The sequence below is a fragment of the Podarcis pityusensis genome (genome assembly GCF_964106645.2).
Source record: "Podarcis pityusensis genome assembly, chromosome: 6".
NCBI classification, from domain to species: Eukaryota; Metazoa; Chordata; class Lepidosauria; order Squamata; family Lacertidae; genus Podarcis; species Podarcis pityusensis.
In genome coordinates, this window is record NC_138030.1 from 46230111 (window position 1) to 46246995 (window position 16885).

The following is a 16885-nucleotide window of genomic DNA, read 5'->3' on the forward strand; positions in this document are numbered from 1 at the left end:
TGGTTTTAAGTTTATGTTATTTAAGTGTATGAACATGAGCTCGAAATACAAGGTGTTTCCTTAATGTGTTTCTGTTTTTGTTTGTTGCTGTGGAGAGCTGTTTAGGAAGTGGCTTTGTTTTGATATTTTACGTTTTTTTAAAAGTGGATTTATGCTTCCAAAGCTGTGCCATCCCACTTCCCGCATGAAGTTGTACAGTTTATAGAAGCTATCTTGGTTTTCCCTATAGTTTACAGCTTATGGTTTGTCTGGGAGAGGGTTTGGACAACATTCTAAGTCAAGTATGTATTCGCTCAGTGTGGCACAGCAGCAAAAGGAGTGCAATCTCTTTTCCGAGACCCTGCCATTCACACCAAGCCATGGCTTGGCTTATGCAGTGGAAGTGGGTTCTGTACTCTGCACAGCTCCTCACCCCCCCCCCCCAAAAAATCAGGCTCCTTAGAGTATATAAAGTGACAGGAAAGTGCACTGGAATAAGTAAGGTAACAATTGTTTGATGTGATATCATATGACCTCTGCAAACAAATCAGGATGAATGCAAAATAAATAGGCTGTCAGGAAACAGCCTGGATATTGAGAACATTACCTGCAGTGTAGGATGAAAGACGGAAGCACGGAGATTCATCTCACCTCCTGCATTTCCCACGCTGGCAAACTAATAAACAAAGACAGTAAAAGGAAAGTGGAAGCTAAAAGCAATTAATGAAGACTGGAAAAGGCAACAGTCTTAAATAGCCATAAAAGCAGCATTGCCTACTTGCTGACAAAATCCAAGGCAAAAAAGGTAGGTTTAGGTTATGATTAATTCTAAGCACACTTGCCTGGGAGTAAGCTTCATTGAAATTAATAAGACATACTTCTGAGTAGATATGCATAGGATTGCATTTGTAGGAGTTTTGACTGGAAGCTGCCATGGCCATCCTTGTGAACAGTCAACCCAAATGTGATAAAAACACAAGGGCTGGTCAATTTCAAACTAATATTTGTATGTTTTTGTTGCACACTGGACCAACAGGTCCTGGCAAGACACTATTGTTCTGCGTTACCCAACTATTTTTGTGTGCATGTGGAATCTACTGCCATTCCAAGGTAGGTAAGTTATTGACACAATTTGTATCCCACCTTCCAGTAAAATATCCAAGGTGGCTTATAGTCTGGATAAAAATACACAAGCTATAATAAAAACAAGCACAACAATATCAAATAACATCACCGAAATCGGTCCTAAAACTAAAAGTCACCTGATTTTCATGCCACAGATGCCAAGTCTGGATGCCAGCTTGTGCCAGTCATTCCCACTAATGCTCTTTGCCTCTAACAGCAGCTGCAGCTGCTCAAAGAGCTCATGGAGGATTCTGGAACCCCCCAAAAATGCATCTCCATGTCATTCCAAACATCAACTAGCCATCCAACTGGATGTAAAGACCTTCACTGCCTCTCCCTCTGGAGTTGTAGGCATCTGTTGTTCTGCACCCTTGACACATTTTCCTGCCTGCTCCATCCTCACCAGTAGTTTCCACTTGATTTCACCGCTAATCTTCCACAGGAAATCATTTCCCCAAATGCATAAGTTTTGACCGTTTTCAATCAGGCAATGGAGAAAATTTAGGCATACTCTTTAACGTAAGGATGGGGAATGTGTGGCCCCCCAGATGTTGAGATTCAGCTTACATCAACCCCAGCCAGCATGACCAGTGATGGGGTATTGTAATCCAGAAATATGGAGGGGGGCACAAATTCACCACCCTTGCTATAAAATGAAAGGGAAGTAGAGCTTTGTGGAAGGGCCACCACTCTGGGTTGAGCATCTGCTTTGCATGCAGATTCAATCCCCAGCATCTCCAAGGACGGCTGGGAGAGAACTAGTCTGAAACTCTGGATTGCCAGTTAGTGTAGACAACATTGAGCTAGATGCAAACATTGAGTTTGAATCAATATAAGGCAAATTTCTATGTTCCTACATGACTTAAGAACCAGGCCCAGAGTTTAAAATTCCCAAATAAGTTTTCCATTTATGCATTTATAGAATTGTCATTACTGTTAATGCTCCTTATCTTAATATAAGGTAAAGGGTAAAGGGCCCCTGGACAGTTAAGTCCCGTCAAAGGCGAATATAGGGTGTGGTGTTCATCTCGCTTTCAGGCTGAGGGAGCCAGCGTTTGTCCACAGACAGCTTTCTGGCTCATGGCCAGCATGACTGAACCGCTTCTGGTGCAACGGAACACCATATCAGAAACCAGAGCTCACAGAAACGCCATTTACCACTTGCACTAGTGTCCTTCGAACTGCTAGGTTGGCAGAAGCTGGGACAGAGCAATGGACAATCACCCTGTTGCAGGATTTGAACCGCTGACCTTCTGATCAGCAAGCCCAAGAGGCTCAGTGGTTTAGACCGCAGCGCAATACTGTATTTTAACATACCACCTGCCTTATCCGGAATGGCTGAGGATAGCTAGATGGCGTGGTCATATCTCACTGACCATACTAAGCAGGTTGTCGCTTTCCCGATTCTATGAAGGAAGAACTGAGGCTGAATGAAAGAGGTCCAAACATGGCAGTCCAGGGCAGAGCTGGAATCTGAACAGAGAGACATATAAGAGCATGTGAAACTGACTGTTGGCCTACTGGTTTCTGTAGGCCCACTAGGTCTCACATCATGTCGCTTCTGAGGGGTCAAAGGTAACAAAATGCATCCAAACAGAAAATTGTACATTCATTTAACCCCATATCTAGTCATCGTGGTTACCAAGTGCTGGCCAAACAGTCCTGGCACTGTTACCTCCCTTATTCTGATGCATTTGTTGTTTTAGCTGGCTTTGCCTTGAATCACCTGTGCCCCCCCCCCCCCCATTCTGCTCCAGAGGGTCGCCCGGCCCTGTGGAGCAGGTTTTGTGCAGTTTTGGTGGGGTAAGGAAGTGCTGCTGCATGCGCAGGAGTCCGCTCACATCACATTGGATATTGCCCTTGACGATCTCTCCCTTCTAAGTGTTCCTGGCACCCTGGTATGCCAATGAGATGCAACTGTAGCCAAGCAGTGCCAGAGGAACAGCTGTCACTCGTGTCCCGGCCTTTTCATCGCATGAAAGCCCTTTCATTCTGTCTACAGAGTTTATTTTATTTATTTATTCCCCTCCTTTCAAAACAATTCCAGTACAGAAGCAGACTAGGAAAGAGCTCAACTTATAAGGCTTGTTAAAAGAGGAACGTCTTTCGCAGGTGCTGGCAAGGGAGCAGAGATGGTACCTGTCTAACATTCAAGGGAAAGGAATGCCAAAGGGTAGATGCTACAACACCAAAGGCCTGATTTCTACACTGGGTGGAATGGACCTCCTAATAAGGTGGAGTCTGCAAGAGGCTCTCACAAGCATCCCAGAGAAATGGGACAATAATGGTTATTTCAACAATTCTAACGCTGTGGATACCAAGGATGCCTGCATCACTTGAGGAACCAGGTTAATCCACAGAGAAACAAGAGTGCACTGGTAACCCCCAAGTCCAACTCTACTGAGCATGCATTACATTGGTAGATGAGGAGCAATGTGCTACTGTAACTTAAGCGGGATCATAGTCTATTCTTAACCTTCCTGTCTCATAGCAGGTTCAGGAGACGTCCATAAAAAGATACACACCAAGAATGCTACCAGCTGCACTTGCTCCTGCAGGATTCTCTCTCCCTCTTTGTTTAGTGGAAGGTTAAACATAACAAAAGATAAATGGCCCTCATAAAAAGGGCAGCTGCTGTCTAACAATCCCCCTCCCACAAAAAGAGAAAGCCTTATAATGGTAGCTAACCGAACTTCTCAACTGTAGCTCCACAACAGCCAAGGTTAAGACCTAATTAAATTTTCACCTAAGGTAGCATTGGAGTAAAGGAATGTACCGTAAGTCCTGAAGCAGACTTCACTGCTGCCTAACAGCTCCATAATGGGCCTAACACCAAATTAATCTGAGCCTCCTTCACCTAATCCCACAGGACATTTTTTTAAAAGCAGCTGTCCTGGGGGAGAAAGAGACCCAAGGGGAAGGCATGTAATTGACTCTCATAGCCATGTTATATTTTGATATTTTGTAATGTTCTATTGGCTGCTTTGAGATTTAAAAAAAATAGGAATTGGTACCAAAATGACCAATACATTCATAACCAAAACAAAAATAAAACAGGATGGGGGCAGCCAGTGAGCTCAGGACAGAAAAAATGTGTCTCAGACTTTTCTAATCCTATATGCCCCAGTGTCTCTGCATCAATGTGTCTGAGGGTATTTCTACACAGTGGCAGCCTCTGGTCTTAGTATATAGTATGTTTTTGCCCTAATATGACATAGTAACTAAGGGAGACCCTGCTTCCCCATCCAAAGTAGTCACATCCTGGGAAGTGGAATTACCTGCCTCAACCAGCCTGTTTCCTGGTCTCAGCACCCCTATGTCATCTTTTTGTTTCCCTTCCTCATCTGCCTCAGCCTGCCCACCCCACTCTTCAGCATAGTGACACTTTGGGACTCATGACACCTGCACAGGAGGAATTGGGAAGGTGTGGTCCTCCCAATGTTGTTGTACTCCTTCTTCCATCGTCCCTGACCACTGTCGATGCTGGCTTGAAGGGAGATGGAGTTCAACAATGTCTGGAGGGCCACAGGGTCTCCATCCTTGTTGTATATTCAAGGAAGGGGACACAGTGCCCTGGGTGCATGTGATTTTGCACAAGTAAGTTTACGGCTGTTTTTAATTTATGCCCAGCATCATACTCAAATCAGCTCTAAGCAGTTACCCCTGAGATACGGATATATTTTATGACAGGCTGAAAGTCCAACTCTTGCTGTGCTTGCTACATGACCCATGGCACAAGGAGATCATTTTGTTCTGGAGGTCTTTGAAACCTTTGTCTTGCAAAGCCAAACTCAGATCCTGGAAATGTGTGCCCCACACTTTAGAACTGGAGATCAGCACACCTTGTACTATTGTAGATGCAGCCTTTTCCCTTTGGGTCTGGTCCAGTTTGTATACTGAGAATAAGATTTACCTAATAGCATGGGGATCAGGTTGCCATTATATATCCAAATAACACCAATGATGCACATATATAGCAAACACTTATCTGACAACCAAGACGGGAGCTAGCAAAAGGGAGTGCATCCTTCCTTCATCACAGCATTCTCCTATGGCCTTAGTAAATAAACTGGGTTTCTCATTAACTTCACAGTTTGCTCTTTCCAGTTTGCATTTAATACAGTAGCAACTGCTTCTCTAGATACACAGGTGCACACTGTCTTAACAGTCAGGCAGAAAGAAGCACTAAGTTTACAGCCCTACAGTGTGATTTCCATTACCAAAGCAATTCCATTATGAAAGTGTCTGCTGTGGACACTGCAATCTTGGCTCTGGAGCAAATTTGCGCAACTGGAGCATTGGGATCTGGTTGAGTCTGGTCTAGCCAAGCAGACAACTTCAGGTGGGTTCACAGAAGAATGTGCAAATACCAGGTCTCCCTGTTATTATTATTTTTTTCATATTCATCCTCAATACTTGGAGAACCATCTATACCAAACAATGGATCACATGCGCTCCTTCCTATGACATGAGAATAGCCATAACAAGTGCAGATTCCCACCAACACACTTGGGACACTGCACCTTGCAAGGAGAATCAGGACTGAACTAGCAATGTTGTCCTAAATTCCTTCTGTGTTGGTTCTATATGCCTTTTATTTTCACCCTCCCCGATCTCTTAGAGTAAATATGTTCGATAAAAACACATGTAATTATTGTTTGGGTCAATAGCTGGTCTAAGCAGTACTTGGGGCTCCAGATTTCTCCTAGGCCAACACCACAGACAAATTTTGGATGTAGCAGAACTGTTATTTGTCATCCAATCTTCACATCAGTTCTTCCTTGCTTATTGTCAAACAAGGAAGAATATTAAGTACTCCGTTGCAAAGATCTCAAGAGCCTTTGCTCTTCTGTCTCAAGAAGAAGTTGAAAACACAAGTGAGCTATTCCCAAAGGCCCCATAAAGAAAATTGCTTTGGGATAAATAGTCCATTGTCAGTGACTATCTATGCTGAAGAACATAAAATATCTCTGCTCCCTGTGTTGTTGAAGGAAATGCTCATTCACATCTAATTCCAGCTTCCCATACCTAAAACACTCAGCAGAACAGCACACTATCTCTTACAGCAGGTGGCAATAATGACAGTGAGAAGATAAGACTCAAGGAGGAGGCTTGCTGAAGGTGTCCTGCCCAAAGCTGATCTCACAGACTGTAGTAATACTTCTTAGTTATAGTTTGCTTGCTCAAGCTCTTTGCCGCAACAGGCATTGTACTGACATCCAGGTGCCCATTCTTGGATTAATGCAATTCACTTGCTACTTTGAAGGGACAGCTGCATGCAGAAAGTTAACGGCACTTACAGAAAGCTCTGCACAAACACACCAGCTCACATCTGCTCCTTAGCACAAATGTCTCCCACCAAATAATTTTCTTTAGCACCATTCGAGTGCAATAAAACATAACACTAATTATGTGCAACAGCAATAATATTAAATTCCATCTGGACACATCAGCCTTGTTTCAAGGCATAAACAATTAGATAACTATCCATAGCCAAAGCGAATGAGTCTTTAATGCTCTCTGTGTTGCAGGCAAGCCGCTAATGGAAATGGATGTCTAGCTTTTATTTGCATTTAGCATGCATCTGTAATGTTGCTGTTATTTATTCAAGTGGCTTATGCTAACTTTGGCAGAGAGGTGCTCCCAAGTGCATATGGTTAATGAAGGTTGCACAGCAAAGAGCATCAGTAATTAAACAGCAAACACAACAGCTCAGATGCTTGTGCACCAAGGGTTTCAATACTCAAAAGGCCTGCTTCAAATGCATGGGAAGGGGTGCATGGAGTTTGAAGGGAACTGGGGAAGACCAGAGCATTCAAAGAGATTTGTAGACATTATCTTGGCTGGTAAGCTTTGCAACAAGAATTTGGCCCTTTGAGGACCACCGGATGCCCAGCAGCTAACCCAGAGGGATGAGAATGACTGGAGGGAGTTGACAGTGGTACGAGGCTAGGCTAGCAGCTCTCTTTGGTGTACAGCAGGAGGGTGGGGAACCCAAGGGTCACATTTCCTCCAGTGAAACCTTCCACACGCCATTGGTGGGAAGGGCCAGAGGCAAATGTGAGCAGAGCAACAATGCAAATGTTACCGTTGTACAGGACGCTAGGTTCTATCCTCCATCTAGATGAGCAATAAGCATTATCAGAGTTCAAAGACATATTCCAACCAGTCAAAAACCAGGGGTGCAAAGGGCTGGTAAGGAGTGTGGTGCAGAAGATGGCCTGGGGAGAGGTTATAATGGGGTCTGAGGTGCTCTTTTCCTGGTGTACAGCCTGGGAGCTGACTCACCACCTCATCCTCTTCTTAAGAATCTCCTTCACCAAGGTTTTACAACAACCCTGGAAGGTAGGACACTACTATCACCACCATATTCTGGGTGAGGACTGAGCAGTGGCCTGCCCAAGGCCCTTCGACGAGTTGATTATGGCAGATGGGATTTTTTTTAAAGGAGAAGCTTCCTGGTTCAGCTCTGAATCTCTTCTAGGAACTGCACCAGCTCGTCAGCCTGGCCTGGCTCCGCAAGCCGTTCAGCCCAACTCTGACGGGTGACTGGCCTCGGAGAAGGGTCGCTGCTGTACCCCGCCCTCTGCAGCCTGTTACACAAACGGTGCGCCGCCGGGGAGAGAGCGAGAGCGATCTCCTCCTCTCCTTATCGTACTTGCACGCCGCAGTCCCTGTTGTGTAACCCGACCCACACAGGCTCTTCACAAAGGCGACGCCTCGCCCCTGCTCTCTCCCTCCCGCTCCTTGGGCACAGCGAGAGCTCGAGAGAGGCTGAAGCCCATTGGCTCGCTCCTCGCGTCCGCCCTTGCAAGACGGCGAAGTTCCGCTCCGGGAAGGTAAGGGAAACAAAAGGCGGCGCGTGGGGGGCGCCCGAGCCGCGCAACTTTGCCAGGGTGGTCGCGTTCTGTTGCAAAGCGGGACGTTCCATCCGCTCGGACAACGGAATGCCTCTCAAAGAAGCAAAACGGGCGCAATGGCTCCCCCCCCCCCCAGAACACACACAGCATGCAGCCAATTAAACCACGCTGGGCTGCGTCGAGGCGGAAGGTCAAGCCAAGCCACCTCTCCGTCTTTTTAGAAACGTTAACAGCAAAGACCCCTGTGTCACCCTGAAGCGTGACCAACCGAACGCCCTTGGATTGTGGCGGGAGAGCTTTCCTGCGCGACTCGAGTCCGCGAAAGCTTGTATCAGATGCCGTCTGTGCGAAGCGTTTTCGCAGGCTGCAGCAGCAGGGCTCTCTTGCTGTTGCTGAGTTTTTTTAAAAAAATATTACTGTAATTCTAGAAATGTACAATGATCCTCCCTACAGTGTTACCTATTCTCCTCATCTGTTCATCATAGTGTAACAAATTGAGACTATGAATACGTATTAGAACTTCAGAATGGGAATCAAGATTCCTGTTGTCTGTGGAGCTGGAAGTAATTTTTTTACAAAACAAAACTAAAAACAGGAAATACTTCAGTCAAGAAAAAACATCTTGCCTATGGGAAATTCCCAATGGAATTAAATGAAGCGATCAAAAATAACTTGTTTATTCCACCTATCTTTAACAGAGCATTCAGGCTGCAGGGCGTGTGAAATATTTTTTTCCTGATCTCCTATAAAGGCGAACAGTATCAGAATTTTCTGTTTGATAAGAAATCTGTTCCTCAGCAAACTCTAGTTTAACACCAGGCTCTCAATGGGACTAAAAAGTCTTTAGTTATAATCCTAAAACTACTTGAAATGAATGGGACATACTGTACTTCAGGGGATGGGGAAGCACACGAAATCTGTTTTCTGATCATTATCCCTGACTGCTTACTAGAGAATCTGCTGTCTGGTACACAGCTGTGAAGTGTAATTATGTAGGTAAGGGTTTGCCAGATGAAAAAATAAAACATGAGAATTGCTTTGCCTTAAATAAAGCTTGAGTGACTGTCTGGCAGGGATGCTGTAGTCACAACCAGCATTGCACATCCTGCATTGAACAGTGAGTTGAGACTTGATGGCCTCTAAGATCCCTTCCAATTCTATGATCAAGGCCTATGTACTACAGCATCTTGTCTCCTACAGCAGATGATGAGCATCCCCTATTCTTTGTCTCCAGCATCCCATACGCAAGACATATATGCTAATTCTGAACATGAAGCTTCTAACGGGTCATAAGTGGCCTACCTGAAGAACAGCAGCAGACTGCTAAGGGGAGATAAATTTGCCAAATTAGATTGCCATGGTCTTAACAGCATTCTTGATATAGTAAAATGGCTTACTCTAACTTTAAAATGCTAATAACAGCATCCTCGAAGGAAAGATCATTGGAAAAGGAGCATCTGCATCTGTCCCTCATTTTAACCAACACAAGAAAAAAGATCTTTGCTTTATTTCCTTTAACCTACAGAAGGAAACACATCTCAAGTTGAGAGTAAGTACCTCCCAATGTGAAAATAACTAACGGTGTACAATTACCAATTTTCAGTTTCAAAGGCACAGGTGCAATCCGTATTTGCTAGAACTGTCTGGCTGAGGATGTGGGTCCATGCTCTTGGCTTCACAGCCTTGCCCCATCTTGGTGGATTCCTGGGCTGGTTCTTCACTCGGAAGGAAGTGCCCACGTGGTTTGAAGATCTGAAGAAACCGTCATGGCGGCCGCCCAATAAAATGTTCCCAGTTGCTTGGACGACACTGTATACAAGCATGGGGTAAGGCTTCCAGGGCAGCCCCTTCCTCTTCACTCAAGGCTCCAGTCCTAAGCGCATGCTAGAAAGCAAGCCCAACTGAATTCAGTGGAACTTAGGTCCAAGAAAAAATACATGGGATCAGACTGACAGCAATTCCATTTGCCTCTGCTGCTTCCATGGTAGCCTTTGTAGCAACTAGTTGGCTGATTTCCTCTTTGCGATGAGTTTTATCCAGTTAGTCACACTCAACATAGATCCATGGAATAGACACAACTAACTCAGGTACCTTCATTTCAGTGGGTTTTAGTTGGTGCTACCTGTTGCAATTAATCCTGACCCAGTGGCTCCTTGCTTCCGTCTCCCTTCTTGCATTTCATGTTGGGAATGGCTATCCTAGAGTCCCCTGCAATGGATTAAGTAGTGTCAGGATGCTGCCTTTAATGAGGTTGTTCCAGTCTACTGTCTCCATCCAGGAGGACAGAAGTTGCGACTCTTAGGTTGCAATCCTAAACACACTTTCTTAAGAGTTAAGTCCAAAGTACCATTGAAAGTGGGCCTTACTTCTGAGTAGACAGGTGTAGAATTACACTTAATATCTTAGACCCTTCTGCACTACTTCTTTAATGCAGATTCCTTGGGGGCTCAGAACTCCTGCTAGATTGGTAGTGATAACCAAAAATGATGCAACATTAAACTAGCTCTGGGAAATAGAGTAAGCCCACAACTTACACACATTTATATTGTGCACATTTAGCTTTACACATGTAGCAAAAAACTAAAAAGGGGTGGAAAGGCGGCTGGGTTCCTGGGGAAATGACGTTGGCAATCCCACCTGCCTTTGAACCCAATGGGTTTTGATTATACAAAATTTTGGCTTTAGGTGTGATCCCCAGAATGTAACCCCCATGTAAGTTGAGGGCTTTCTGTAGTGAAATTCTAGCTATATTGATAAACTAAGTGCTTGTGCAGTGGCACCATAGATTTGTTATGTCTTATCATTGAGATTTCTACTGAAAAAGCTTCAAAGGTACTTAGCCATCATCTAAGCTGCATTTCACTGGTGTTAAGGCTTACACGGGAAGGGTTGCTCAGAGTAGTAATCCTACCGAAGCAAAGCTGATAATGTGGCATTCAAAAGCAAAGCATTGTCTGGTTTCCTTTTCTGCAGGTATGCTTCATATTTGGTGTGGAAGGACCTTGATGGCTTCAACAGTCAAGCAGTTGTCCCACTGGGTCTCTATGGAGCTCAGCTTGCACTGAACTGGGCATGGACTCCTATATTCTTTGGAGCTCACAACCTAAAGCTGGTAATGTATCCCAAACATTTGCTGTACCATTATGTTGCCTGTATTGCTGTTACCTTTTTGGGACCTCCAGTGAGGCTGACTAGGAAACTGCTGGGCTAAAATTGATCAATGGAATGTGCAGACTCTTTAAAAAAAATCCTCTAGCAGGCATGTTTATCTAAACGCACACACTATTTCTGGGCCTCAAAATATACTGAGTTTCTGCTAGAAATGTCAAAACTAGTCCAGAGTGAGGTTTTCAGTTGTTGAGCCAGTGGGACACAGTGCTTCAAATGTTAGACCAGAACTGTGGAGAAACCCACTCTGCCATGAAGCTCACTGAGTGAACTTGGGCCAGTCATAAGCTCTCATCTTAAGCTACCTCACAGGGTTGTTGTGGAGAGAAAATAGGGGCAAAGTTCCCTGTAAGAAAAACAGGATATAAATGTAACAAACAAACTAGAACTACTTCCTTTACGGCTTTGTTCTTTGCTCTCTCTGGCCCCAAGCCCTTGATTTTCTGTCCATGTTCCCAAAGGGTAAAGCAGAAAAAGAGGGCAAAACAACCTGCTACAGAACAAAGCAGGCAGATAGGTTAATGTGTTTTAGTGGCGATTAAAGTTCCCTGGGCACACAATACATGAGTCTTCAAGTGAGGTCTTCCATAATGTTTGTAGCTGGCATTTAGTTACAAGAGCAAGGAGAATTTGATGAACTGGGGCAAAAGGCTTGCCTGGCTTGTATCCACTTTGCAGCTGGCTCCTGCCAGTGATATCAGCCCCTTGCAGTTCTGTTTACTGCCTTCAAAATTAAAGCAGATGGCTGCCTCGAGAAGGGTGTGAAGCTAGCACCGTTATGATCGGGGTGATCCATATTTTTCAGTTGAGAATGGTGTGTCTTGAGATAAGCAGCTCTGAGCACCACACCTTGACCTAATCAGCAAGCAAAGGCCAGAGCTTCAGTGCGCTCATTATTCATATGTACCTTATTAAACTGTAAAATGCCAAAGTGTTAATAAGAGAATATGTATGATAGGAGTTGTTTGGATTAGCACATTTAGGCACTTAGCGCTGCATTAGAGATGAAGAAAAGGAGAGCCTGGAGTGTTCAGATGGCTAAATTCCAGCCTCTAGGGAACTGAGGAAGAATGCCAACATTTCTAAGCACAGATGGAAGTGACAATACAACTTGGAAAATTTGGTAATAAGGGTAATAACTCTTATCCTGCTCTGGTAAAGGGAATATGGCCCACCCAGCCCCAACCTATGCTCTGCTGTCTACTGGCACAATAGCATAATATCTGGTGAAAGGATTCTATAGTTGACACCTGGGAAAACCTTGCTCTAACACTATGAGCTGGATCCACCCTGTGCACTGAGCTAGCCGCCATCACTACCACTAGTGCCTGCTAAATAAAAGCTGCTGTCCCGATTCCTGCATTGTGCAAAGATCTTTGCAAGGGAGGCAGGGAAATGAGGGGACCAGCAACTTGTTCCAGTTGCCAATGGAGCAATGCTTCCACTGACAAAAAGCTCTGGCATGAAAAGCCTGAGAGGTATATGGGAGCAGATGGGGCAGTCCTGGAGTGCTCAGCCACTTGCTTTGTGTAGGATCATTCTCAGCCTTGTGGTAAAAGAAGAGATTGCGTCTTTTGCATTCTGTCCAGTGTGTCAATCATTTAGACATTGCTATTTCTCTTTTCCAGGCCCTGATCGACATTGTGGGTCTTTATGGGTTAGTGCTGGCCACAATATATTCCTGGTACCCTATTAACAAAACAGCAGCGCTGCTGATGCTGCCTTACCTTGCCTGGCTGACCTTAGCTTCTTCTCTTACCTACCGTATCTGGAAAGACAATCCTGAAAAGGGAAAGAAGAAAGAATAAGGAAGGAACTGGGGAAATGGACATATTTGGCGAAACCCTTTGACCCTGAGATCTGGTACCATGGAAGGAAGTTAATTTAACTGGCACAAAAGCATTTAGCATTCAAGGGTTGGGAGATGGGGAATCCTTTACGAAATGCAATGGCACATATTAAGAAGACTGTTATACATTCTGAGTTTGAAAACCACAGTTCCCATCCTCATTCAAAGCACTATTTTATACATGTTTACTCAGAAAAGTCTCACTGAATGGACTGAAGCCTAATGAGACGATGTTGTTAGGTAACATTTATATAGATAAGCCCTTCTTACAACTTTGGATTAGCTTTATTTTGTTTCACTAAATTGTAGTTAGAAGACTACTTCAGAAGAATCTGGAGGCGCACTAGACTCATTAAGAGTTGAACACCCATATATGTGTTGTACTAATGAGGGTTGCTTCACACATTCTTGCTTTTTAGGTGCATACATTAACTTTTCCTCTCCCATTTCCTCCCCTCTTCATTCTTTTCCCCAAGTGCCATAATTTAGATTGTAACACATTGGGGCAAGGACCTATTTTGTTTGTTGGCTTCATTCCAATAGCATATAAGCAGTGCAATCCTACATATGTCTATTTGCGAGTAAGCTTTATTGAGTTCAGTAGGGCCTACTCCCAGGAAAGTGTGTATAGGACTGAGGTGCAAGTCTTTATACACCTAAACATGTAAAGTGTGGATGCTTAAGCACTGGTTTTTGGGTTTTTTGTGGAGTTGGGAATAGCCTCAGGCACTCTGTTAGGTGGATACTCAGTGGCATAGCTGGGTGAATGTATGAAAAGGCTCAGATGCTGGGAATGGAACAGGAATTATTTTCACCCGACAGGAGGGCTTGCTCTGTTTTTCCAAGTCAGTTATTACATGGGCAGATGGTTACACATGAATGCACCATGATGAGCTATTTCACAAGCCATGTTTTTGTTTAAAGTAAAGGAATTCAGTTCTAGTGCTGGGGACAGAACCGAGCAACTGCTGGAAATGGGTTTGAGTCCCCAAAAGTTATAGTATTAATATATATGCTTTTGCTGCTTGAGATTAACATGGTCAGCCCTTTGGAAATAGATTTAATAAGTTGTGGGGGTTTTTTTAAAGTGGGGGAGCTGATATTATTGCTTCTTTCTCCCAGTAGCTCTTGGTGCAACCTGAAATCTGTTTAGCATCCAGCAGAGGCTTACTTAATGAAGTTTGCCCAATACCCTCTTAACACTGCTACAAACTGCAGACTTTGGGGCTTTGACATCATATTCTGCTTTTTCTCCCCTTTGCATTGTTTTGTTGAACATCCAGCCTGACTAAGTGTTTCAGGCAGTGTATTTTTCTAGAAGAGGCGCCAGAACTCACCATGAATGCCTCCTTTGTTCCCTTAAAATGGCAATGACGCCCACCTGAGAGGTGCCGGAACTGAGTTCCGGCAAGTTCTGGCTGAAAAAAACCGTTTCTGGGGAACATAAGCTTGCTCATGACTTTGTGAATTTTGCTTTGTCATAATAAAGGTATTGTCCTACTGTGGCTTTTGGATTTTTTTCCTAATGGGCAACACAGTCTTTAAGCAGAGCAGGCAGGCTGGTTTTCAGGACATCTGGTGGTCAATGCATAAACATCAACTCCTTCACCCACCCACATATACAGTTTGTGTTTTAAACTGGAAACTGCCTTGAAATGCCTTTTGAGGGCCACCATGTGGGTAGGAACATATGAATCTGTCTCATACCTAGTCAGACCACTGATCAATCTAGATCAGTACTCATAGATGTTGATTTAGCAGCTCTCCACAGTTTCAGACCTACCTGGAGATTCTGTGGATTGAACCATGGACCTTCTCATGTGCACAACCACAGAGCAACAGCTCTTCTCTGACACTGTTCACAAGTGATCACAGGAATTACATTGACTGGCAAGTCCAATGCATCTGCTCTGTGATGGAGACTCCTCCATGGGATCTTGAATGGTGCTCTGGAAAGCTTGGGGGAGATAGGATTCTGGAGTCCTAATTTTAAAAACCTGCCTTATTCCAGAATCTAGAAGTAAGTAGGTTTTCCTAATCAATGCAATGATTTGTATTTTATACTACTATTAATATTGCTGTGAAATCATGACTGATGGTCAAAGGCCAACTCCGTGTTTCCCTTCTTGACACTCAAGAACAGAGGGAATAGGGGGTTGGTGAAAAAGGACCCCGCCAGGGGTGCTGGCCTGCCCCCCAATCACTTACTGGGCACAAGTCCTCCCATGATGCCTCGAGAGCACGAACACCCTGGCTCAGCACTCCAGCCCCTGCTTTGCCCACAGGAGGAATCTGCTGAGATCTCTTACAGGAAAAGCTGCTGCTGCTGCTGCTGCTGCTGCTGCTGCTGCTGCTGCTGCTGCTGGAGGGAACAGAAAGGGGTCCTCAGAGCAGCTTTCTAGTAGAGAGCAGTGTGGGTGTCCCATCCAGCCCCTAGGAGGCACATCCCTCCTGATGTCCAGGCAACCTCTACTGCTTCTCAGATTTTTTGGTGGGGGGCAGCAATACAATTCCTTGCCAGGGGTGCAAGGGACGCTAGGTATGCCTCTGACTGGGAACATTTCCAGCCCAGTTTGAACTGGATGCAAATTATGTAAACAGTTTTGTGCAGCAGATACGTGCTTGGTAAGTGAGCCTGTTTTCTTTAGCTTTTCAGTGGTGACTCATGGCCATCCATCCAAGTTTGTTTTTAAACAAAGGTGTGAGTCAACTAGAGAGCACGATGGCTCAGAGAATGGTAGAGCATTGTGAACTTTGCACTCATTCTTTAACAGAATCAAACAATCGGCAAATGTGTACGTGATTTAACTTTATCAAAATAATAGAAACACATTGCTAAACAAGATCTGCCCAAATAGCAAGATCTCACCTTCCATGCATTGTATCTCAGAAGCTCACATTGCAATACACTCTAACATAGGAATACAAGCATTGCCACTATTGGGTCAGACTAAAGATCCAACAAAGGTCCATCTTCAAGAGTGGCCACCCAACTACCTCAGACAAATTCAAAAGCTGAGCCACCCCATCTGTTCTGAGCACCTGATAACTTGAATTTAGTCTGTATACTGCCTTGTGCAGGTCATAAATATTGTAAATTACAATATTTTTTGCACCATAACACTCACTTTTTTCCTCCTAGAAAGTAAGGGGAAATGTCTGTGCGTGTTATGGAGCGAATGCCTGCGGGTGGTGGGTATCTGCTGCAGTCGTGAGCAGAGGATCCATGGTTCCCCTTCCTTCCCTCCTCCGTGGTTACAAAGCATGGATCCACATGGATCCTCAGGATTTTTGCATTGGGCTACTCCAAACTCACTGTCAGATCACATGTCTGTGGCCACAGCATGAACCACAAAAATCATATATCCACTATTTCGTTTAGAATATTTTTTTCCCTTGTTTTCCTCCTCTAAAAACTACGTGCGTGTTATGCTCTGGTGCGTGTTATAGAGCGAAAAATACAGGTAAATAAAATATCTGGGTTTGAAATCTTTCCCAAGAATGACTGACAACACAGTGCTTACAGTTATAGTTTGGCAAAGGTGACACAAATTTACATTTTACTTGGGAAGGGGAAAATAAGAAAGAGTGGCTGATGTTACACTGAAACTGTCTCTTAAAAGATCAGCTGGTCTTATCCAAAGAACTTGCATCATGTAATCTGCCCAGTCCTGGTGCACAATGATTATTTAGAGAGCCAGAGCGCCACCTAGTGATTACTGTTCTGATACAAGATAAGGCACACAAACACTATGTTGGTTTTGTTACAGAATCCTTATCAGGGCAATACCTTTATTAGGCTAGCTAAAGTATCACAAAACAGCGTGCAAGTTTTTAAGTTCTCTGTAACCTTTCATCAGACTGGATGGTAAGCAGAGCAGCAGAGGAAGGGGATTTTGGCTGA

General features: G+C 44.3%; 2 protein-coding genes across 3 annotated transcripts in view; one reads left to right on the forward strand and one right to left on the reverse strand.

The window, feature by feature from the left end:
* Nucleotides 1–2532: 2532 nt before the first annotated feature.
* The window catches only part of OARD1 (O-acyl-ADP-ribose deacylase 1), a gene marked incomplete at its 5' end in the record, with an annotated part of 45847 nt that continues 31494 nt past the window's right edge, over nt 2533–16885 (reverse strand). Inside the window, 2 exons of one of the 2 annotated variants that reach the window (XM_081010192.1) lie at nt 2533–2577; nt 12860–12914. In XM_081010192.1, the coding sequence (XP_080866318.1) occupies nt 12875–12914 (40 nt within the window). In that variant the 3' untranslated portion in view covers nt 2533–2577; nt 12860–12874. Of the gene's footprint in view, nt 2578–10086; nt 10173–12859; nt 12915–16885 lie in introns of those variants that run through there. The other variant, XM_081010191.1, reaches the window with a different exon arrangement.
* LOC308479452 (translocator protein-like) lies at nt 7745–14486 on the forward strand. The gene is made up of 4 exons (XM_081010176.1): nt 7745–7943; nt 9568–9790; nt 10938–11076; nt 12761–14486. The coding sequence occupies exons 2-4, from the start codon at nt 9618–9620 to the stop codon at nt 12938–12940; spliced, it is 492 nt and encodes a 163-aa protein (XP_080866302.1). The 5' UTR covers nt 7745–7943; nt 9568–9617; the 3' UTR covers nt 12941–14486.